Source organism: Melanotaenia boesemani, chromosome 19 (genome assembly GCF_017639745.1).
Source record: "Melanotaenia boesemani isolate fMelBoe1 chromosome 19, fMelBoe1.pri, whole genome shotgun sequence".
Taxonomy (NCBI): Eukaryota; Metazoa; Chordata; class Actinopteri; order Atheriniformes; family Melanotaeniidae; genus Melanotaenia; species Melanotaenia boesemani.
The window spans coordinates 11607229-11633741 of NC_055700.1; the positions used below are offsets into that span (position 1 = coordinate 11607229).

At 36.6% G+C, this 26513-nt stretch overlaps 1 protein-coding gene across 1 annotated transcript in view; it reads left to right on the forward strand.

Annotated features, from left to right (window-relative positions):
• Positions 1-15560, forward strand: part of LOC121630483 (potassium/sodium hyperpolarization-activated cyclic nucleotide-gated channel 1) — a 66462-nt gene extending 50902 nt beyond the window's left edge. Inside the window, exons 7-8 of the mRNA XM_041970788.1 lie at positions 3815-3979; positions 11916-15560. Coding sequence (XP_041826722.1) covers positions 3815-3979; positions 11916-12997 — 1247 coding nt within the window. The 3' untranslated portion in view covers positions 12998-15560. The remainder of the gene's footprint in view (positions 1-3814; positions 3980-11915) is intronic.
• The last annotated feature ends 10953 nt before the right edge of the window (positions 15561-26513 follow it).

Sequence of the window (26513 nt, forward strand, 5' to 3'; positions counted from 1 at the left end):
TGTCCATACTTAATAAAAAAAAGAAAAGTTGTGTTTTACTCACGAATAGTCACTATTTTACCTGAAGTACACTGCATTCAGAGCGCTCCCATATTGTGAGGATCAGTAGGTGTCCTGATAGCAGAGCTACACTAAATGATATTTTTACCATCTAAAACAACTGAAACCTTAACATGTTTATAGTGATTTGATTTGATATAGTGAACACTATATCATGGATTTCTGCACAGTATCCATGTTGGTACTGTGTTGTTACACAATTGTTATGTGGTTCAGAAAGTATAGTGACAAAATAAACAACTTTCTCATGCAGAGTTACACAATGCAATAATCCATATCGAAGTCTTCCCCTTGATTGTTCTACATGGTGAAAATGATCAACAACTTGCAAACTTAATGAGTTGCCAATAATTAAGCTTTTATTTCAGATATAACCTGGACATTAAAAAAAGAAAGGATTACATAAGACACTCTGTTTACTAAAGGCACCTCAACTCAACTGAAAAATGAAGACCACATGTATGAATCCAGGAAATGTTTTAACACAGCAACTTCTACGCATCCTTTTGAGGATTTGTGGGCTCCAAACTTTTGTGTATTCTCTCTAGTGTGCTCTCATCCTGTGCAGAGATTCACAGATATTAACTGTCTGTCTTTCTTCAGCAACACCAAAGAAGATTTAAGTTAGAAGTGCATGGAGGTGGAAACTTAACAAGGAAAATTAAATCAGCAGCAGTGATAAAATAAATTATATTAAAGGCTAAAACTTGTAGACAACATTGAGAACAAAAAGAAGACGATCCCTTGTAATTACATGTATAATTTAGTTTGTAAAAAATCATGCACCCGTATTATCTGCAAAAATAATAAAGGATATGTTCATCCTTTATGAAATTTCATGTCTAACCAGGCTTATGTTTTGCCTTCTGCCCGGCTGATATTTTTACCTATTTGTATGGCAGAAGCAGATTACTTTTCCCTTTCTCTCAGATGATTTATTGTCCCTTTACAACCGGGTCAAAACTGAGCCAAGCCATAGGAAACTATTAGCATAGTAATTAGCAGGACATCTACGAGGACAGCAGGGCACAAAGCACCTTTAGCGATGGTCAGTACCTCACCTGAATGCTAAAATGATGCCACTCCTGGGTCTGGCTAGATGGGATTACATATTAATATCACACAGCTCTGTAGAGAAGTCAGAGTTTGGCTTCAGGACTAATAGAGTATAATGCTAGGACAATGACATACAGCAGATGAGAATCCCTTTTGGGCTTGAATTTCTTAGTCATGTGAGACTAATACTCCTCAGTCCCAGTCTTAAGGAGACAGGAGGGAGGGGAACTGGTTGCTATGAGAGTGTGACACATGACGTGATGGCAAATTATCCGCAATGCTCCAGGGGTCAACGGTGATGCTTTGTGACAAGGCAACAGACACGTGTCACAGCGCATCATGAGTAGTGATAACAGGGCCCCGACTTACACATGCACATAAATACACCTTTCGATACACCAAGGCTTACCAGGTGACAGGGCAGATTTTTCTGAAGGGTGAACAGTCTATTCCAGGTGGGGTTACTGGACAGTTTGGTGGAGATTTTAAACTAACAAATACTGACATGAAATAATTTTCAAAAGTTTTGTGATAAAATCTTTGTCACTCTTCCCCACCTGCATCCCAGCACAGAAGCAAAAACTAAAGAAGCAGCTGAACATGCATTACATTGCACAGTGGACATTGTTTTGCATCACCAAGGCATCAATTAATTACCTGACCTGTTGCTGGACCTCACCAGAGAAGACTTCTGAAAAAGTATATCTTAAAAAATATTTCATGTATTAAGTTTATTTGTTCAAGAAGTATTTAAGACATTTTAAGGCTTGTCAACTTTACATATTTTTGAGTGTGGATGTTTTTAAAATCCCAAATGAAATTCTTCAAATTTATCAGAGCCCTGTTAAAAAATAAGCACATGTGCAAAATAATACACAACTTTTTTAATTGGCCTTTTTAAAACAGTAAAGTTGTACAGTTATTTAGGCCAAATCCTGATGCACCCTCTTGAAAAGTGGCTATAACTCAGTAAATGATTCTACTGTGGGTTTAATTATGAGGCTTTCTGGGTCAAATAAATCCATCTGCCATCACAAAAAGAAAAGAAAAACAGACCTTCTAGTAAAAGAGGAAAAAACCCTTTTGTATTCTTGAGAATAAATTAGTAATAAGATCGCTAGCTTTCTAAACTACAAGCAACGTGTTACTCAATTGTAAGAGTGGATAATAGCTAGACAGATAAAAAAGTGTCCCATACTTTTCAAGATTTTACACCCTGTTCAAACTGTGCTAAAAGCTGTACATGTCATCAGTCCATATTTAGTTGTAGATCTGAGCTGACTTCTCAGTGTCAAGTAACACATTTACCTCTGGAAGTTGCCACAGGGTGTGTCATCCAGGCTTATTAGCAGAACCGTGTGTTGATATTAATACAGACCAACCAGAGGCTGTCTTTCAACTAGCCTTCATCTCTTCCCCATTTCTGAAATGACATCCAGTCTGATGCATTTTTCTGCCACCATCTCTTTTCTGTGTGTCTCTTTGTATTAACAGAGGTACCACTAACTGTAAAGGGTGCTTTTTCCATTGCAGCAGCAGCAGCAGCACTAACACCTTCTTCACACCCACAGCTTGAGAGTGTTGCTTGCACATCTTGCACTCTCTGTGCTCTATTTTCATGACAGCTCGTGGCAGGGCCTAGAAAGATCACACCATAACAAGTTAACATTTAACAATGTAGAGAGATATTGTGCAGTAGACTGCACATAAGTGCAAATGTAGGTGGAGGTTAAGCAGTATTATGGTAAAGAGAGGAAGAACCGTAGGAAGGATCAAATGATCAATGAACAGGCAGTGTTTGCACAGAACCCTGCACTTTAAGATCAGACTGTAAATGCTGGATGTGCGTAGACAGTCTGAATTATTTTCTTTAGCTCATTAAGATGCAAGGCCTGCAGAGCAATACTTCTGATGCTACTAATGTCTTTGCACTTTCATAGGGTTTGATATGCAAGACATTTTCTTAAAGTATATTTTGGATTTGCTTTAACAAGTTATCCTGTGGTCATGTTGGTAAGGAAAATTAAATTGACTTGCGCCTCCAACGTATTTTAAATTCTGATTTTAAGAATTTTCTTTAGAGTTTATTCAGGTGTTCATTTATTTTATGTATTTATTTCATTTGTTGTTTTTAAATCAATTCAAGCAGGAGTGGGAATGGTGGGGTGCTTTAATGTTATGGCTGTTCGGTATTTATACCAGTCAGGGGTCGTCTGTAATCAGATTCAGTTTAATGACAGGAGTACAAGGTTAATTTGAACATGTTGCTGAAGCATAATTTGACTGTTGTCTTCATATCTCAGTGTACCAGAAACAGGAATACAGAGATGCTATGAAACCATAACTCTGTATCGATATACATGACATTTCAGAACTGATGCAAAGCACCGATGCAGCGGTGCAGTGATGCCTGACAGTAAAGCTGAGGACTCTATCATATTATGGGACTATTAGTCCTCTGCAGGATGATGAATTCTCTTAGCATAATGCATGTGACAACACTGCTTATGGGCTTCCCATTTTATTTACATTCACAGTAGCTCTCCTTCTCCCAAACCCTTTGTAGTCACAGTTCATCTATATGATAATATGCTTGGTAATTACTGGGATGATTTTCTTTATTGCCTTCTGTACTCTCCACTGCTGTAACTGTCTCTTGATGTGCCTTCTTTTGTTTCCCTGTGTCCCTGCCATGCAGAGATCTGTCTGCTTACCAAGGGCAGACGAACAGCGAGTGTGCGCGCAGACACCTATTGTCGACTCTTCTCCCTCTCTGTTGACCATTTCAACGAGGTGCTAGAAGAGTATCCCATGATGCGACGTGCTTTCGAAACTGTTGCCATCGACCGATTGGACCGCATCGGTAAGACCTAAATCTATCTGCTCAGTCTGATTGGTCGATTCTTTTGCTTGTCATTGTGCCTTGTTGTCTTGTCTTTATCAGTATTTGTTTGCCCTCTTTCATCACAAAAGCATTGTGTGTGCCATCTTGTGCTGCATGACCAGTATGCTACGTTTTATTTTTTATTTTTTATTAATTAATTCTTTTTATTTTTGTCACTTTGTCTTAAATAACAATAAATAGAATTTTGTTGTAACTGGCATTAATCCTTTCCAAAGAACCAAAGTAGCGTTTTATGGTTGGATTAATTGGAAGGCAGTGCATGTCGCTGTCCGGGAGGGAGTCAGGTCGCCCCCTCGTTGGTTTGGTGTTGACCCCCCCACTGGAAGCCAGCGAGTGGATGGAAGCTAATCTCACATGCATGTGTGTCTGGCCCTCTTTCCACTCATCAGCACTCCTGGGTATGAGCAGCACCCCGACCCATTTCAGACTTCTCAATGAATCCAACTTATGAAGAGAAACAAAGGGCAGGGCTGGAAGAAAAGTGCCCACATGCGGTTTGCTAACAAGGAGGACCCTGATCAGCTTTTCATCAGCTATTCTCATCAACAAAAATGTTATATTTAGTGTATAACATAACAAATGCTTATAGAAGAAAAACTCAGCAATGACAAAAAGTAATCATTATTTAGATCTAAACAGACTTTTCATAGTTAAAAAAGGGGCACATGTATGAAACATAAGCAGGGCAATTAATGAATAGCTTGACCCTGAAGTTGCAAACTCATCCCCTCCTTTTTTTATAAACGTGATCAGGCCGCTCTAAATCCAGAGAAAAGCTTTGGCACACCGTTTCACTACTTTACAGCCAAATCACATTCAAGTTGGAAACGCATTTAGTGACAATGTAACTGCATAATTGGGATTACTTTGAACAGTTGATGTCACAGATACCACTGTACATCTTTTAAGATCTGGTATCACAGGGACTAACAAATGAGATTACCCCTGATTTGGGTAATCCCATTAGTTACTCCCAGAATGCTTCAAATATGACATTCTTATCCCACATCCATCTAGATAAGAGAATTTTTAATACAGTGAGGCCAAAGTAAAATCTCTAAAGACTACTAGAATTGCAACATTATAGGATTACTGATTTAAGCTTGATAAAGTGAAGTTACTATTTGATTTCTTTGATTCTTTTTTCCATATATAAAGTCAGTGCTTGTGCACAGATTCAGAAGATGCATTTATAAACATTAGCTACTTCTTTCTGTTATATTAATAAAAAATTTTATCTTGAATTTATTCTCTTTAAATAAAAGTCTATTATCTATTACCTTCCCATTGGTGAATGCAGTCACATTTTAATTTTTGAAATGTTTTACAATTTTTCCCTCGCTTTCTAACGCAAAAATACTCAAATCTTGAATCAGTTTCATGGCTTAATCTAATTTCTTTCTTTCAGAAGAAATAAATCTCTCAAGAAGTAATTTATAGTTTCTGTTATAAGCTTCTATGATACACTGCCAACCACAGCAAGTGGTAATAATAAGTAAGCATTACCTCACTACAAATATTTCTGGCTTTATCAATAAAGCCATCTTCTTGTCCATGAAGAGGCTCGTTTTCATATATTAACCAGAAAAATTAGATTACTTAAGTAAAAATTTGTAGTTATATTTGTATAATGACAGTGTGCAAATGTTGTCTCATGTCAGTGGTTCAGCTTGCAGCCTGTATGTACTTCACACGCAGTCTCACTACAGAATGTGTAATGCCTACAGTGTGTTGGTCCACAGCAGAAGACATAGCAATGTTGCAATAAAGTCGTAAATATGATCAGATTATTACATTTTCCCGCTCCACAAATGTTTTACAAAGTTTTCATTTTCATATTAATGGAATAGATTTATATAGCGCTTTATCAAGGCACCCATATTGTAATATGCTTATGATTAGTCTTAATTAAAATGCCAAAATTGGAAGACTATAACATATTTTTAAACATTAATAAGGAAGTTAATGGTGTACACAGTAAGCTTTTAAGCCAGACAGCCAAGGTTGAGCCCCATCTGACTCAGTATTGTCCAAATACTTTTCACTTTTTCATTTCATTGCAGTTGGTTAGGGATTAAAAAAAACACATGATGATGCTTAAATGATAAAATTCTGGTTTACGTTTACATGTTCGCATCATATCACCTGAATGCTGTTCAATAAAACACAAGAGGCACAGGAAAACATAATCTCACAATTTTGGATGTGGACAGATTTACTTATTACACATTTTCTTGTGAGACTGGGCTGCTATTTCTGTCTCAGTTGTTGTGGTTTTTCTTTGTTGTGGCTTAGCATTTGTGTATTTTTATTTATTTATTTTTGCCTGAGACAGGTACACCAGTATTTACAAACTACTGTGTAACACAAGGTTAACTCAAACTGAAATACTGTAGTGTTGAAATCCATCAGAATCCCACTACAGATGTGTGTCACACTTGAGAGATTCTCCTTCGAATTGTGTGCATATACACCTATCTATATCTTGAGAGGGAGGCATAATTTTGCCTGGATGACTGGATTATACCAAAATAGATGAGAAAATCCAATACATAATGAAAAGTTATTACTAACCATCTGTGTAATAGTTACAGTTATTCATTCCTACAAAATCTCTTCATTGCATCTGTATAGTTAGGAGCTATCTTGTAAAGTTCAGGACACGATTGTAGGTAATTTGTAGTTTGAAAGAGAAGAGAAACTCTTATTTTTGGCTTTGTGCAAAACTTCCATCTAACCAGACATTGACATGCATATTTTATGCCACCCTACTTTCTGCGTTGCAACACTAACAACTAATTAGAATTTAGTTGCATATGAACATAATTCGCAGGAGACAAAGTTACATTTTTTGGGGAACAGCATAGTATCTAAGAAAACAAAAATTCTTTACACATCCTTTAGAGAAGTGTGAGGTTTTTGTTTCACTGTGCTCCTCTAAGGAAATTGTAAGCCCCTTTGAAGTCAGTAATTTTAATGTACATTTGCCCTTTTTGATGAGAAATAACAGCTGAGTAAGATCTTTACCATGAATAAGTATTGGACTGTGCACTCCATCCTTTACAACCTATTCTCACTCCCAACCCATCACGTATTGACATCAGGAGCTTGCCACATTAGTTTTGAGTGCAGAAGGTACTCAAAAAGCATCACTTTAGGATGTGCAGGGTTTTACACTCCAGTAATGGGCAGTGTTTCACCCTGACAAAATGTTAAGAATTTTCAGCATTAAATAGTATTTTAGTGTGAAAACTATGATTTTTTATTCATGTGTTCTGTGCTTGCCCCTTTTCTATTCTCTAACCTCCTTACACAATCTGTGTTCTTGATAAGGCATTACCATTTAATGTCATTTTCCCTTCTGTGTTTATGGTTAGTGCAGCTGGTGCTTCACATACCATCACAGAACAATAGCTGTCAATATGCAGCAGATCCCTGTGCGTCAGAAAGTGACGGTGAAGGAGTACCCTGTGTGCTGAAAACTTACAGGAAGAGCTCTAGGCCACATGTCAACAATTGACAAGTTGGGAATGAGAATGTGTTGGCCTTTCAGACAAAACATGAAAGGGGTTTGTCTCATACGATGGAAGATATTTTGTCATGATCCGTGCTGGTTGTATCGTTTCTACATATGGACTGCATCTGGTTACATGCTTGTCTTGCTCTAAAAAGGAAAGAAAAAGAGTAACCATGCTTTGAAAACAGTAACCTGTTGCACATTTGACATTATCTTTTATCTATCTAAAAATTATTTGACCAGGAGTCCGTCTTGAGACGAGCACATCTCGTTTTCAAGAGTGTCCTGGCCGACGAGTAGGCACAAGGTAAACACTTTATTCCAATTCCAATATTCGAACAGGGGAAATTGACCTGTTGAGGCTTGCTAAATGGATCCGGTCTCAAATTCATCTCCAAAACTATGATTTGTTGCTGAAGATTACATTAACTGTTTAATTTCTGCATCAGTGACACGTAACTCAAACCACCCACATGAAACCTGCAGATATGATGGACAAAATGTAAACAGCTACGACAATCAAGGAAACAAAGAAATGTCTTTTATTTTATTCACCATCTTTACTTTGTTACAGACACTTCACTGAGCAATCTGCTGGATTATGAGTGCATATTCACTTCTATTTCTATCACATTTTAATTCAATGTACGAATCCTTTTCTAAAAGTGTATTCACTAAGCAAATCACATCTGGAAATGATTAAAAACTTTATTAATGCAATGCAGCATAAAGTTTTTGTTACACGCCACTTCCCATTTCATTATTTATCTTTTTTTCACCAGTTAGAAAAAAGTTTGTTTCTGATTGTCTGATTCGAATATAGATTCTGTCTTGGTTTAAATATTGTAAATTTATATTGATTGAGTGAATATGAGCCAAATTGTTTGTATTAAACTTTAAGCCTTTAACTTTATATAAATACAGAATGTGTGAAGTTTAAACCAGTGAGCCTTTCAAAGCTGTCTGTAGTAATAGTGTGAAAAACACTATTATAGCAGCTCTGTGGCATTTTGCAATTTACAGATTACAACAAATCTGTCTCCAAAAGGTAGAGAAGCTGTGTAAAATAATATTAAAGAACATATTGCAATGTAAATTATATATAAAAAACAGTTTTATTTTAATTGTACAGAGACATCATATCAAATGTTGCAGTTTAAACCCATTTTCAGTGTTTGGTAACTGAGGAAATCCATCACTATAGTTCTAAAAGTATTGCTCAAATGTTGCTCAAAAATGTACATTTACATTTTATTAAGCATTACTGATATCTGCATAGACGTGCACATTATCGTGCACAATTTCATAAATGCACCCCACACTCTAGCAGGTTACGCATTGTCAATGATTTAAAAGAATAAATCTAATTTTTATTTATCAGATCGGAGTTTTTCATTTAACCTCCGCCACTCCTAACTGATCATTGACCCAGAGATGGTGGCAGAATTTCCAGTCATGATAATTATAGTAATGATAAAATGAAACATATATTGTTATATTCCTAAATTCCCTGCAATTCACTTTTTGAAATTCTTTAATTATTTGACTTCCCCAGTTTTACTTTCTTTTTTTATGTGTGATTTTTGATCAGATTGTTTTGTTTTGTTTTGTTTGTTTGTTTGTTTTTTTGTTTTTTTTTGTGTGTGTGTGTGTTAACCTTTTTATTATCCCTGTCCAAATGTTTGTGAATATTTATTTATTTAACCCAGCTAAATGCCACAACTTCAGCATCTGACATGTTGTCTCTGCAGTATTTTGGGGTACTTCTTGTTCTGAGTTATAAAGTATAAAATGTGTCATCTTTAAATCCATGGAAGCCTCTGGTTTTGTCTCTCAGAATTTGACTATATAGGCCTTCATTATTTCTGTTGTGTTTGTACACATTATGTTCTTCATTTGTTTTTTATTTGTTTGGTTTATGTGTCTATTGGATTTTATACAGTTTTATTATGTTAACGTTTAGATTAAGAGGAATTGTGGACAAACTAAGTACACTCTGACTGCTTTGATTGCAAATAAAAGAGTGAGAGGCAGCCATGTCCTGCTAATCAAATCCACTGGATCACCTGATCATCAGCAGGTGTGATCGTCTTTATAAAAGGAGAAGATTTTTGTCAGCTTTCTGGTCTCAACTGTTCACACTGTTCACAAGTGTAAAATATTTAACCAGTTCTTGCCAAGATTGGATGCCCTGGTTTGTCCTGAGATTCCTCTGATCAGACCATGCTCAGAGTAATTTCAGTAGTTCTAATAACTACATCACAGACCTTACAGGCTTCATTTAACATGCTGTGAGTTCATAACAGTACAATTAGACTGAAAGATTATGGCCTCTTTCAAAGGGCCGCCTGGAAAAAGTGTCCTCTCTCTTAAAAGAACATGACAGCACAGTTTAGGTTTGCAAAGTTGACTCTAAACAAACCACGAGGGCATGTTGTGATAAGGCTGTCTTTTTGCTCACCAGTTTCATTTTTAGTATGGTAAGGACCAGACAATTGTTTTAGTATGTTCTGATCTGAATTAAAAGACTATGAACTTTCTTTTTCACATGACTAAAGATAGAAGGCAGACTGTACTAGTTGTATAGGAATCATAATCTGACATTTTGGATGTAATGCATGGTAATGAAAATATTATATAATATATAAAGTTTATTCTGTTCTCTAATTTCACTTCTACATATTATAAATTTATAACAACACTGAACCCTAACAGATTAATACCTGTTGATCTGAAATCATAGAAATTTCCCCGTGTCTGTCTGACTCTGCTGCTGACACACACAGAAGTTACTGTTAAAACAGCAATCTTATATATATATATATATATATATATATATATATATATATATATATATATATAATTTTTTCATTTTTATTTTTTCTTTAATAAATGTACTTTGCTTTCAATCTACAGATTTTGCACCAAACACCTATAGAATTATAATGTAAGGTTTGTACGTTGACAGTAGTCTGATAGCTGGTCTGTGGTGCTTGTTTTAGTTCTTTAAAAACCCAACCCTGTAGTGACTTTTACAGTCAGACTGATCCACTTTAGATAACTTAATTCTGAGAAGAAGAAAAAAAAAACTTGACATCAATCCATTTTCAGAAGATGCCTAATTTCTTTCTCATAGTCGAATGCATGGCTTACCGGCAGCCTTGAGAGGAACAAGTGGCAAAATGTGTGGAGAAATTTTCTGCCCTCAAGGATAGGGCTTAATGATTGATCGACTGTGGCTAAAGCCTTCAGCACACTAAAAGTCCACTCTGTCTTCTTTACCGACAATGCTTCACAACTTGTCAATACACAAGGTCAACAGTAATTACAGGAAGTGCGTCCTCTAAAGACAGTCAGACGCAGTCACTCAAAGTAAATATGTTAAATAGCTCCTCAGAAATGTGGCTGTTCTTTTTATAAGTGGCCACTTTTAAGTTTTCAAGACATTTTGACTTTAATATCTCACAATGTTTTGCTCCCAGAGCTATTTGTTTATTTTTTAAAAGAAAGAAATCTGTCACACTTTTATTAGCACAAGCCATAACTTGTGGCAAACTGTTAAATATTTGTCTTTGGCACAAAGTATCCTTTATTCAACATTTCTGGACTTTTTTTTTTGTTATTTGGTTGTATCAAAGGAGGTTTATATTAATTTATAAAAAGAATAATATTATAGATATTTCAAAATGTCTAAGTATTTTTGCTGAAAAAACTTCCTACAAATTTATTATTATTTATAAATAAATTTATATAACTTTTATCGATAGTTCAGTAATATATATATATATATGTATAGTACTATGTTAGGTAAATATATTTGCTGTGGGAGATATTATTTTATAAGTCCTTGTGATGTGTTATATTAGCTGAGTGAGCAATGTGATTTCATAGACTGTGACTTTATTGTAGCTTAGCTTAGGCTTTGTCTTTCTAGAATTGTGATATGCAGGTACAATTCATCAGTATTTTTGTGTTTAAACATCAGCACATTCCCAGTCTATGCTGTCATGTCCTACCTTCAGTAATATGTCTCATTATGTGTTCTTCACTCCTCTCAAACTGTGTATCTCCCATAGTCATGATCATTAAATGTCCTTCACAGTTTTTATTCATGAAAATAGTCCTTACTGGGTCTAAAAAGATGTAGCTTGTAAGGCTGAAATCAGTGGAAATTAATTATAAATTAGTTAAAACTAAGATGAAGTCCTTGAAAAGGTACTGAGTCTTAAACACTACAAACATTCTCATGTGTTTAAGACCTATTTAAACATTACAAGCTACCTCTTTTTTGCCCTGAATCCTGACCTTCTCCTGTGTAATGTGACCAAAGTTTGCCATGGCTGTAAGTGTTCACCTCTTCTGATTGCTTCCCAACAGGGAAGAAGAACTCTTTGCTGCTGCAGAAGTTCCAGAAGGATCTGAACGCCGGCGTTTTCAACACACAGGAGAACGAGATATTGAAGCAGATTATCCGTCAGGACAGGGAGATGGTGATGATGGTGGACCGCAAGCAGTCAGTCACCGGGATGAACTCAACACCAATGTCAGGAAACTCCATCATTAACTCACCAGCCCAGCCACCCTACTCCACTGCCTTTGGCACCACTCAGCTGCAGCAGTCCTCTGTACCTATGACCTACAGTGCTTCGGCTATTGCTAATGCCTCTGTTGCCCGCATGTTGCCAGTCGCTGCCGCTGCTGCTGCTGCAGCACAGGGAGTTTACCCAGCTGCCAGTGTTTCCCATGGCAACCTGAATTCTTCCTCAACCAACCCACAGACACCACTCCAGCAGCAAGGAGCAATCATGTCACCCTGCTCCTTCACAGCAGCCATGTGTAGCCCGCCGGTTCAGACCCCCTTGGCCAGCCGGAGCTTCCAGTATGGCTCACCCACAGCCTCCCAGCTGTCACTTATTCAACAGCCATCTCTACCCTCACAGCAACAGCTTGGTCAGCAGCCTGCTGGGTCAACGGCTGCTGCAGCCTCGGCAGCGCAGCAGCAACAACCGTCGCCTCAGCAGCAGCAGGTCCCTTCACCTCAGCGGGGAGACATCCACAAGAGCACACAGGCTCTTCAGTCAGGCAGCTTGAGTAGAGATGTCCGACACTTATCGGCCTCCCAACCATCACTGCCACATGACACATCTCTGGGGCCCAGAGTTCATCCAACTTCAGGAGACTCTCTGGCTTCCATTGTGCCACCAACAGCAGCAGCAATCCAGGGAATGAATCTTCAAAGTGGCATCCGCACTACAGTACCCCAGCGGGTCAATTTGTTCCGCCAGATGTCGTCAGGAGCCTTGCCTCCAGTGCGCTCGGCTGCAGCTGCAGCAGCGGCGGCAGCGGCAGCCTCATCGTCCTCAACCCAGCACAGGGAATCCCCCGGATCTAGGAGAGATTCTGTCCTGAGCAGTACAGAGACTGAGCAAGACAAAATGCGTTTTGCATCGAATTTATGATCCCATGTTTCCCTCCCCTCTCTTTTTTTAAACTTAAATTTGTTTTAATTCATTTTTAAAACAGAAATATAACAAAAGAGGTAATAATGAGGAATTTCAGCATTTTTATTTCTCTCCAACTTTCCTCCAAAGTAACCTCATAGAAACCTTGTATATAGAAGCCCTTGTATTATATTATTATATTTTAGACAATTTTGTCTCCCTAAACTTAAGAAAACTTAAGAATGTATATTAAACACGTACATTTTATCACTTTCTTTCAGCATATATATTATATATATATATATATATATATATATATATATATATACTGATGATGAATGAATGTGTGTGTGTGTGTGAGTGTGTGTGAGATCCAACTAAAATATTGGCAATGGCAATTTAAAGCTGTAGTATAAACAGGAGTCTTCCTTTCTGAGAATCATAAGGAATATATCATGTATAAAGTTTTTATTTTTATTTATTATTTTCTTTTGCTTTTTTTTTTAACTCGATTGCATTGTGCATATCTTGTTGTTCCTTTTTAAGCAAATGAAGAGGAAAATTGTCTTTTCCTATTAAGCAGCTTTAGGCACCACTGTGGAATTATAAATGCAAGTAACTCTGACAGAGACATTGAAAAAGCACATTCTCATAAAATGAATCTCATAATAATTTGCTGAATTCAGAAATCAACATAAATATTGCAACCAAGTATTATGTTGCTGTCAGCAATGAGAATACAGTCTGCTGAGCCGCTTTATTCCCCACATCGGCTCACATTTGAACCATGACAGTGTTATGGGTCCAAAGGGAATAGATAAAGAAATGCTGCTTTTTTTTGTTAATCTTTGAAGAAGATAGAGTGCAGAGATGGATATGGATGGATGCTATTGTTTTTTTTTTTCTTTTTTTTTCTATTTCTAATTTCAGATGGCTAATATGTTATGTAATGTGGCTTAAAAATTCTGTGTATATTTATAATATTTATAAACTAAAGAGTATCACCATTATGCAATAGACTGTGATATAAAGATTATATATGTGTGCTGTAAATAGTTTTGTAGATCTAGAATTTACAGATACTGTGTTGTGCATTCTCTATCATAACAATGTCTTACTTCTATCAGGAACCTGGAAATCATCTATATGCGACAAAGGTTAAATGACAAAATACTATGTTTCATAAGAGATAAACAAACCTTAATGCAATAGCTAGCACCAGTTCATGCTGAGAAATACCTAACTGAGGGACATTAATAATCCCTTTTGTCCTCTCAGTCTGTTTGCTTTTCTTAGTTTGACTGTAGTTTCTGATTTTGCATCAGTTGAACACACAGTATATGGTATCCTATTTAAAGTAAATGTATATTTTCTATCACTTCCCAAAACTTCAGAAGATCATTTAATGATTTTTCTGAACTGCACTGCCTGCACTTCATATATATATATATATATATATATATATATATATATATATATATATATATATATATATCTTGCTCAACTGCCCTCTGTTTAGGACTGGACTGAAAGCTGTCATATTATTATTATTGTAGCCATAGACCGTTGCTCAACAATCTTTCACCCTTTTTTCAACACATATTTTTCACTCACAGATGTTGGGTATCCAGATGATCTAGTGTACAGGGAAACACGTTCACTGGGCAGTGTTTTTGTAATGCTCGAAGTGGGTGAAAAGAAATGCTGGTTTGCATTAAGGTTTCTGTCTCATGTAAATCCATCATATGGGGGCTTAGGTACTCTAAACTGACCCGGACATTAAGGCACGGACGTATGGTTTAGTGAGAATATTGTGACTCTATGATAATAATGAGTTTTTTTCATCAAACATCATCTGACAGCTCAACTGGAATAAGCTGACCATTAGAGCTCACGGGTTCTTTGCTTGCATAAACAGTTGGTTGTAAATTGTGCTCAAGGCCTTCCAGCAGTCTTCTTAATCAAATTTGACAAGTTCTCAGTCATGCAGAATTTCTATTTAGAGTCACAGTTTTCATGGCAGCAAATATCCCATCAGTTCACAGTGACTAAGCCCTTTGAGATACTGTTTTTAAAGATTACACGTCTTCACTACAGTTTGTGTCAATAGTGTACCAATACAGTCAACCCACCAATGTCATGAAAGCATGCGCTATCACAAATACTTAAAAAGATACTATCTCAAAAATGTTGACGTTAAATGTAATGTTAGATTATGTTTTGTTCATTGTCTGTCTGCCTAGATGTTATCTGTGCGTGAACAGAAGCATTGACCTTTACATGAACATTTTGAAGTATTTGTGCCTAAGCTATCGCCATGTTCCATCCTTTGTTATGAGTGTCCGCTCGGTGCATACAAGGGTCACTTCTGCACACAACTGCGCATTCATTCTTACTATACTCTATGTGTTTTATGTCTCAGTGTTTTTAAACAAGGAGCGAGTTAGTAATGATGATGGCCAAATGTCTCAGTTGATCTAATTGGTTTCTTCACTCACATTGTGAACTTCTAGAGGCAGGCTTTTTTTCTATCACTCTCAGTCGAGCTATATAGAATATGTCATGAGGTCATGTACAGTTTTAAAAAAAAAGTGCAATCTTTAGACTTGCAGTAATATCACGCTCAATGAGACATTGTACAAATTTGGAGCACCTTTATACCTTTCTTTGTAGCTAGCTACTGATGTTAGGGTTGAATACTGATGTGTGGAAAGAAACTGGCCAAAGCAAAACATTCTAAGTCATTGTCTTTGTTTAAAATTGCACTTTCTGACTTACTATAAAGGGTAGAGATTCTTTTTGCTAGGTTAGATGTTGGATGAGCTAGAAAGGGAGCAATTTCCCTGAGAACTTGTGCTGCCGCGATCATGTTTGAGGTTCTAAATGAGGGGAGATGTTCTATTTGCAACAGAAAGCGCTTAATCGTGAATATGCCATAGTGTATAGGAACTAGTACACAGTCAAGATGGATTGCAGCACTGTTGGTTTGTGCTGTTTTTGATACTGCCTTTGGAGGGAAAGCTTCCCAACTATGTGCTTTTTTCACAATATCAATCGCAACTAACATACTGGAATGGGCATTAATGGTGATCTATAACACAAACTAACAAGCTTACACATTACCAGTTTAGAGACTGTCAACAAACCAGCACATATATTTGTATGTTTCTTTTTGTTTATTCTTTTGTTGGTTTGAAGAAAAATGATATTAAAAAAAAAAGGGAGCTGCAAAAAGAATTTTTAATGCCCAGAGAGGAAAAACCAAATGTTTTTTGGTTTTGATGATGACAGATTTCATATGTTTACTGATGATATGCGTAGTGGAGAGGGGGGCAGTAGTGACAAGGAGCTGCTCGGTCTTCTTACACCCCCTTCACATGGTCATTGTTACGCTCATTCATGTAATCCAAGGCTTATGAGAAAATGAACTGTCAGATGGTTACTTAATATGGATGAAAGAAAGATTAATGTAAACTTTCTTACAATAATATGCAGACAAACAGTGTTTGTCAAAAACTTTTTTTGATTTTTTTTTTTTTTGTTTTGTTTTGTTTATTTTGTTTGTAAATATTAAACCTTGAAAATATAGAAAATAAACGACATATTGTCATTTAAAAGCAATGTGTGTCATTCTGTTGGTAAGCAGTGGAGGCAGACTGTTTACATATTAGTAAAACATCTATTTCAGGGATGAGAAGCTCAGAAAGTAATTAGGAACAGTTTCTGTCAGCGATTACAGACAAGGTGAAAAGAAAAATTAACCTTGGTCGCCAACAGGGATTTCCATTTATTATCTACAAATCTCTTTCTTGAAAGACAGCTGGATTTCCATGAGATTCATACAACCCCATCACAAGAGAACCCTTCCAAAAAAAGCACACTATTGTTTACTGGTAGTTATTATATATGTTTTTTTTTTATGGAAATTTATGAGGGGGGAGAAAAAGTAAGGCTTTTATCAGTTTAAAAAGAAAATGGAAAAAAGCTGTTTTTCATTCTTTTCTAGCACTCATAGGGAAATGTTTAATTTTAACTACTGGCTATATCTAGAGCTATATCTCTAGAGTTCTTAAGAGAGACTTATGATGTGTTGTCTCTCTACTGTCACAAAGCTAGTACACAAGGCTGTGGACAGGGAAGTTATACTAGGTTTATATATATATATATATATATATATATATATATACATATATATATATTTTTTTATGTTTAATAAAATAACCTTAACTCAAGCCCACTCTATATTTTATCCACCTCTGCAGGTCTCTACAGTTCAACAGCACATACAACTGTGGAAGGTCATCGGTGGCTTCTCTATAACTGTGCTACCAAACAACAACAACATACAGCAACCACTTCTCTTACATCCAGCCAGTAACACTGTTCAGCGTCTCTGTAATTATAGAGATAGCCAGGCTTAATGGCTTGATGGAGGAGCCTGATTAGCATGTTTAAATATCAGAAGTATACTGACGGTAAACTTTATTAGCCATGAAATAAAAAGAAAGGTGATCTAGAGTACTCCAAGAATTTCATTGTTTCCACAGTTTGCATAATGATATGTGGTGGACACTGCCCCCAATGCTTCAATGACCAGTTTTCCATCTTACTTTTTCCTGATATTGCCATCATTCTGGATGATATATCGATAACAATGGCTTTCTCTTGCTGCTTTTTCATGCCATATATATATATATATATATATAATCCAGAGCAGGCAAGGGGCATTTACACCCTGGACAGGTTGCCAGTTTATTACAGGGCCGACATAGACAGAAAGCTGGTCTATTTGACTGGTAGTGTATGTACGTGTGTGTGCGTTTGTGTGTGTGAGTGTGTCAGTCTTACTTCTTACTCCACACTTGGCAACAAATCTGAATCAAAACCTTTTTTTACCCCAGGCTGTCACTCCTTTTCCTTCTCTCTCAGGCATGCATGTTTACGATTAGGATTAGTGGGATTTATCTTCTTTCAAATACAACAGGAGTAGGGTTGCAGGTTTAGACCTGAGCCCCGCTTATCCAGCTGTAACTTAAGGTTGACAAATGTTTAGTAGGCCTCTATTACTATCTATCTATCTTATACTGCGATATGTAGCATTATTGCTAATTTACCTTACAGAAATGATTTATTTTCCTGCGTTTGACTGTATCTTTTATGTTTCCTTGTTGGTTTAACTTGACTTTGAGATTGCTTCATACAGAAAAATCCATCTGCACTGCAATTTAGTAATTTAGTATTCAGTATTGCAGATAGCATGTGATTTACCCTTGAAAAGGCCATCAAATTACCTGTAACATAAAAATAAATATCCTTGTTCTTTTGAGTGATGTCTAGAAGGTCATATCAAAGATATAGAAAGATATCAAATCAGAAGTCAACTAGTTTACCTTTTGTCCTGCAGTCACCTGCCTTCTTTCACCTCCAATGTTTTATATCTATCCTGTGCCACACTGCTTGGTCAGTGTGCATGTTTACTTGGTTTCTGTGCCCGATAGACATATCCCGGCCTGCTGGGTGAAAGCTTCCTGGAGCCAAAACAGAGGACTCTGATTAGAATGCAAAAGCTTCCCTGCTGCTGTTTGGTCTCCTCCTCTGCTACTCTGTTGCTGTGTGTATCTGTACTTAGGTTTAAAAAACACAAGAACAACTTATCATGTGATTATAATCCAACCCCGAAGTCATTTTGCGTTTGATTAACGTAGAAGCAAAAATTCTTGTCATCTTATCACATGCTTGGCTTTTTTGTAACTAATGCTCCATGTCTGCAGGTTAATAATTAAGATTAGTATAAAAATTCTGATGATGTATATAAAACAAAAGAGGAGTAAAAAGAAAAAAAAAGTAGATCAATCTTGATCTGTTTGCACAAACCAATGTGGACAACAAGAAGACAGGTTGTTACAGTGGAAATGGTCATCATAGTGGGAATCCTCTTCAACGAAGACGCAGCAGGAGGAAGAGCTGCTCAATACTGAAGTCTGCAACAAGAGAAAAATCAATCAAGATTAACTCTGTGAGGTGTCTGTCTGCCCTTCATGGGAGGCCTTCTTCAATATCCACACAGAAATCTGAAGTGTTGCCACAGTCTCAGCTGACATTTAGAAACCTACAACCAAAGTTTTGTGTTTTCAATTGCAAGTGTTAACTAAACACAGTACTATATTGCACAATGACTTTTCCTTTCTGTGATGAAGACTTTAGGAATAAATTATCTATCTATTATGGTCTATTACTAAAATACAGCCTTTAAAAACCCTGAATGTCACAAAGCATCATATGAAAGGGTTGTGTGACTACAGACTCTTTAGAAACACAAATGTTGAAATAACACACATGTATGGTTTCTAAAAATGTGAAATTCCAACATTTTACAACAGCTAAGAGCAAATATCATGACATTACATCAGGGATAGTTTTTGTAAATCAGTATAATAAGTACAGTTCTCCATATTTATTATAATGGGGACATTGTATGCACCTCTCATGCTCTTGGTGACATGCAACTTTTGCAAAAAAAGACTGTTTGCTGAGGTGACAGGAAACTGTAAACATGAAGCCACAGAATAAAACTCTACGTAGAAACAGATGTGCTGAAGTGAATGCACTGCTTCTGCAAACACAATTTTAAAGGCAGACATCTGAGAATCAGTCAGCAAGAAAGTCTAAAATTAAATAAAATTCAATACAGATTGCAGATTGTGTGGGAAAAGCTGCAAGTATCATCCAAGTTATTGTGTTTTACTGCAATATTAAGGCAAATACAAGACATCAGAGTTACAGCAGATACAAAGACAATATAAAATCAACCTTGAATGCAACTTATTAATTTGTTTTTCTAATTCTAAATCTGACACTGCTTCAATATTCAACAAAATAGCTGTCTTATTTAAGAAATTTAGGACGATTTGTTTGCTTTTAATATTTAGTTATTTAGTTAAGATGGATTTAACAGTGGTTTGCTGCACTGAATGATGATTCAAGCAATTCCCCTTAATTTTATAGTCTTAAGTTTTCAAAAGAGAGCAACACTGGTAAAAGTTAGTTTAGAGCAGAACCCTGCACTAATTGTTTAGTGGAATTATTTGAAGATGAAATGCTTACATTTCCATAAATGTACAGTAACCACCTAATGATTTCAAATTACAACTACCTGAGCACCCTTTAAAATCTTAAAGCAGCATGCATGCTTTTATTAAAAAAAATGTCTTGTAGAGAGATAACAGTGAAGGCACACAAGGTTTCCTACATCTAGCAGAATATTTTTTTTTCTTTCCTTCTGCGTGATGGTTAGATGTGTGGTGAGTCACTTTAACCTTTCTAAAGAACCTTGCTCTCACATAGCGTTTAACCTCAGAAATGACTGCTGGGCTTCTGCGCTGACCTCATACCAGAGGCTAGAGGCTTCTTGTTATCCCGTAAGTCTCAAACAAACTCTAACAGGCACACACAAATACACACACATATTTTGTTTTCCCCCAGAACAAATGCCCTTATATCTTCATCATTAGCAAAATCATCATTATGAGCAAAACTGTGCTACAAAGACAGCTTACCTGAGGAAAGAGGTTAATAAACAAATAAATTAAAAATAAATTGGACAGCGTTGGGGGGAGATGTGAGGTAAAAACACAAGTGAATGTTATTAGCATACTCGTCACCCACAGATCTATGTAGCTGTTGTAGTTTTGCCTTCACCACTCAAAGGTGTATTGATGAACTGTCAGCACAGTGTTCATCATCTCCTTCATGCAACACATCTTTCCGTCAATTATACCTGGAAAATTTCTCCACTATGAAGCCAATTCGTGCAGCTCGATTTTCCTCCCTTGACTTCCCTTTAGCCTTAAATTTATTGCCAGGTCTGAGTTACAAGGGGAAACTTCAAAAACTGTACACAAAGTTGACATTAATCAATAAGTGCAATTAAGTTTATTGAGAACACTGACTGACTTTAACAAATAAAGGTGAAATACTCCAGTTTATTAGACGAAATTACATGTTAATCTGAGTGCAATTAGCTATATGAAGAAAAAAATTCCTCATGGATTTTAAAGTCCTAATTTAGTTTCTCCACAAGGTACATAGCAAAATTCAATTTCTAACTTCTGCACAAATGAAAATGTCAATATGTGCATATCAGAGGACTAAAATCATTACAAAGACTCTGAGCACCACAGGGTTTAATCAGTCCAATCCAGACTTACAATTTACAGCTAATAGCTGTATAAACCGCTGACTAACTCCAGGCAGAATGATATAACAGTGAGAATGTTATTAAATTCCTTGTAAAAGTTTACTATTAGGACTTCCCAGTGATCGTTTATCTTCATTTGCCAGCACTAACGCAATTCAGACATTATCTTCCTCCAGGTGTCTACAGTAATCGGTTTGACACTGAGTGTAAAAAAAAAAAGGACACATTCTACTAAATAATATTGTCCTGTGCTTTATTTAAGATGACACACTCAAAAGTGAATACATCATGCCACAAGGTGTCGGAATTCTGTGAAACTATCTCAACCGGCAGATTATACCTGCATAAAGGACAACATCCAATATCCCTTCAACAGATCCACTCTTCCTCTCTCCAACATTAATCTCTCTGAAAATGCCAGGATTAATACTTTCCCAGAAATGGCAGCCTGTAATATAAACAAGGAAAAGAACAAAGGTAAACCTGACCTGCTGATCTACCTGTGGTTAAGTCCTTTTACACAAACAGATACTGCTGACAAGTATCCACTAAGCTTTAATCAGATGTGCATGAGCAATCTGCAAGTTTCAGTAGAAATAAATAAATAAATAAAATAAATAAAAAATTTTAAAAAAAGAAAGCCTGGTTGGTTTGTTCATATTGAAGTTAAATCCCTGCACATGTAAATTTACTGTATACACTGGATTCTTCTGTGCTGTAAAATCACCATTCACCTTAACAGAGGAATTAGCATTGATGAATGCTATACAGCTGTCAGAACAAGTTAAAATGCTTATAATAAAACTGCAAACAAAGAAATACAGTTATGGACTAAATGTTTCAGGATACTTCTGAACAGGACACTGCAGCTAAAGTTGTGCCAGTTTAACATCTTATTTTACTTGTTACAGAATATTGTTGGACAATGTCCCAGTTTCCCAGAGTGCAACATGTGATGCAACGAATGTGACACAATTCTAGACACTTTATCCATGTCAGTCATTTTACAGGGTAATGAGCTTCCACTTGACTGTAGAGAGGATATGTATAATGACTCATTTCTAGACATCCCATTAGAATGATGGCGCACCACACACATAGAAGGTTACTGACAGTTTCCAAAGATTAATGGTTATTCTGATTAGATTGCCAAAGTGGTAATCAATTTGTGCTGTGAAGATTATCTGGACTGCTTTATATTAGAGAAGTTTTATACATGCTTTGCATTTAGATGATGAGAAAATTAACATATTGTTAAATCACTGAATCTCGGTTTCTGTTCCCTGTTTGAACTGGAGATTTTCTGCAATCATGATCGTTGATTTTAGCATCACTTTCTGATTAATTACAGGGGTGTGCACTAGTTAGTGGGAGTGAGAGATCAGTCAGTTGGCTATACTTAATGTCCTCAGGACTCATTGTTACAACAACATTATATAAATCAAACTTTCTGCAACTGTCACTGAAAAGAAATTGACTGTAATTGTTGCTTACAATATTGAAAATATTTAGCAAAAAAATAAACTTTACCAACTTAAATTAATGAATTCCCTCAGAGAACCGGAGTCTTATTTCACTCAAATGCTTTGGGAGATGAACACGGCATTAATGAAGCCATTACAGTCCCCAGTAAATCAGTCTAATGTTGGGAAAAAGTCCAGCTAATTAACAGTAATGCACGGAACAGGGAAAAAATGCTGCAACATTCAGCCAGCAGCACTAACTCAGTATGAAAGCATCAGCTATGTGCTGCCAGCAAAGGACTGACTGCAACAATAAGTAACTGCCTGAATTAGTTACATAATACAATAATGCTGTACATTAAAAACAGCGGCAGACCTGGAACTTCCTCCAATAGTAGCAGATTTTATGGACCTCTGTACCCCCAAATTACTTTCAAAAATATACAGATTAATGTTAAAAATAGATGACTCAAATTCCCTACCTACTTCAAAATGGAAGATAGATTTATCCATCAATCCTAGTCAACCATTTTGGCTACAAATATGTCTTAATGCCTTTAATATGACAGACAGCCCAAATTTACAACTCATACAATACAAAGTCCTCCATAGAACGCATTATACAGGACAAAGGATGTTCAAGATGGGTCTTAATCACTCAGATATCTGCACACAGTGCACAGGTAACACAGCAGATGATTACTTACACGCTTTATGGTTTTGTGCACCTGTCCAGAAGTTCTGGAATAAGGTTTGTGAGGATTTATCAACATGGGTTAGATGTAACATTCCTGCATGTCCTAAACTTTGTTTACTGGGTGACCTAAGTGTGTTGGAGCACAGAAATCTGGAAAACCTGCTGGATTGGTGCCCTCGAGGGCGCCCTCAAAGTTGGCTACCCCTGACATAGACCATAAAAGGACCTGACAAGGAGTAGCTGAAAACCAAGAGCATATATACAAGGAGGGAGCAATGAGGAACAGGTGAAGTGGATGAATAATTAGACCAGGTGAACTCATGAGCCAGGAACAGAAAACACAGAGCACATGAGGGAAAACTACAAACTGAACTAAACATGACAAAACCAAAAAATCCAAACATGATCTAAACAGAAACTAAACATGACAGACACCAGAATATAAGCCAAGATCATGAAACATGACAAAAATCTAGACCTAAAAACGGTTTAATTTCTGCCTCTCTTTTCCTGGTCAGTGCTCCTGCTTGGCCCCCCATCAGAACTTTTCTAGCCCCACCCCTGCAAAGCTGAAGTATAAATCCTTTCTACAGCTACATCCTTTCGTCAACTACTGTGTTAGAGAAGGTCTAGAGAGTTAAACCGATCAGCTGATCACCAACAGCCATTTCTACACAAACAGAGACAACCAGAGTCACTAGAGAATACACGTTGGTTTAAAATGCAGCTGGGCTGTTGCAAGTTTAAAAATGAATGCAAGAAAAGTGCAGGTGTGGAATCTTCTCACCGGGAAAAGATGGACGCCTCATTCTCCATGGAGGCGACGTCCATGGGTTGCTCCATTAATGCTGTAGTTATTCTCAAATCCATCCATAGAACCACCCAGCTGATCTTTTCCATCATGCTTCTCCATGTCCTGCCGTCATAACAGAGAAATGACGGATGCGTTAATTGCAATAAAAATTTTAACACAATTAATTACATGAATTAGTTAACGTTGTTAACTTGTTATTTTAGACAACCCTAAAAACACAGTTATTATTCTCATAATGTTCAATAAATTTCTTACCAAATTAATATTTTCTCTTTGAAACTTGGTGAGGAACCAAAACATAACCAATGAAAAATATGTTTTTAAATGTCAAATCTGTTGTCTCCAAACCAACAGAAAGAAAGGATTCATTAAAATGTTGTATTATACTTGCGTACAGCCCTCTGTTTTTTTACACCTCTGTTTGACAGAAGTGAAAGACATGTAATTCTAAAAATATAAAATTCTCACGCTGAGAGGCTGGAACCACATTGTGTATGTGTGTGTGTTATATTATCCATCCAGCTAATGGATTTATGTTGAGCCTATCCCAGCTGACATTGGGCTAGAGGCACAGCACGCCACGGACAAGATGCCAGTCAATCACCGGCCTGCCACCGAGACACACGCAACCATTCACATGCACACTCACACCTACCAATTTAGAAACACCAATAAACCAAAGCAGCATGTCCTCAATCTGTAGAAACAAAGACACTGGAGCCCTTGAAGTAAAGCACTTTTACCCTTTAAAGAATTACTTGCTGACTAAAAGAAACATTTCCTTTCTACATTACATTGAAAGTATTTATTTTCTGTCACAAACTCAGACGCTGCTCACAGCCTGTCTGCCTGGCTGCATAAGTGCATTAAGAGTGACGTCACCAGCAGTGACGGCTGAGCTCAGTCTGCAGATGCAGACATCCAACAGCAATTATTACTGGCTGACGGCAGCAGCAAAAGAATACATTCAGTGAAACGTAACTTTAAGCACATTTAGTTGAGACCAAAAAGCATTATCCCCAATTTACAGATGTAGATTAATCTATTCTTAGTTATAGTACCAGTAGTTATAGGTAATATATTTCATACACAAAAGATTGCTACAGTTGTAAAGCTCTTATTAATATCAACTTTTGTTGTGGGATGTAGCAGAAGAGTAAATATGAATAAATTTAGATTTCTGTTATGTTTTGAAGGAATTACTTAAATATAATGAAATGTGTAACTTTGCTTATTTTCTTCCTTTCTAGTAGTGTCACAGCATAGTCAGAGGGAAATTCCTATTACAGTAGAAACGGGTGAAAATTGACTTTTTATGTGATGCTTACATTTTAGCGATAGTAATCGGAAATTATATAAGATTACATAATTGCAGCACACATCACAGCACTGAGTTATATCATCAGTCTTCAAAGAAGCTAGTTGTTTAGGCCCTTGTGAGTAAAACAGTTCTGCTGCTTCAGAAAACTGCAGAGAACAATTAATAATGAAGTAGAATAGTGCAGGATTATATCTGATCTGAGGAAATGACGTCTGCATTGAGTTCAAGCATGAATGATCTGGATCAGGTCAGACAATCCATCACATGCGGGGCCATTCAATTTTAACCTCATATACTAATGAGAGGTCATAATCATTTTGATCATCAGCAAAGTCTAATTTCTCAGAGGAATTCTCAATCAAATTTATTTATTTTTGTTTTTCCTGATGTGTTTTAAGGTACCAAAGGTGTATAAACATTTCCAGCTTTTAGTATGGTAGAGTCTCTTTCAAATGTAATGTCTGTTATTCACATAAATGTAGAAAATATTGTTCAACAATGTGTTCTAGATAAGTATGCTGAGCTGCTTATTTCTATGCAGATAGCAAAGTTATTATGGCAGTAAAATTATGCTACAGGAAAAAATCATAAATTTGAAATGTGAGCACTTTGTACCTGCCCATATGTCTACAGTCTGGGTAAAGATGCTGTGCTTGAATACGAGAATATTGTGTTTATGCACATTTTTGTCATCCGCAGAACTAATCTAGGCAGTTGGAGGGCAAAGGGATGTTAGAGGTTTCCCTCTGACATGGAGCCCTGTCTCTGTCCGAGACTCCATGGACATGTGACACCCAAAGCCTCCTGCCTTGCAGTAAATAATCCCTCCATCGTTAAACCCAGTCAGATTAGAGCAAATCCCTTATGAATTCACTGTTTGTTGTAGTTTTCATAACTAACAGATTCTCCCCTATTTTCTTTATTATCAGAACAAGAATGAGCACATAGTGCAGAACTGTTGTGGTCATCACACATACAGGCAGACATACATCCATCACACTGAGGGAAAGATGACTCTAGATGGAAATCAGATGCACAGATG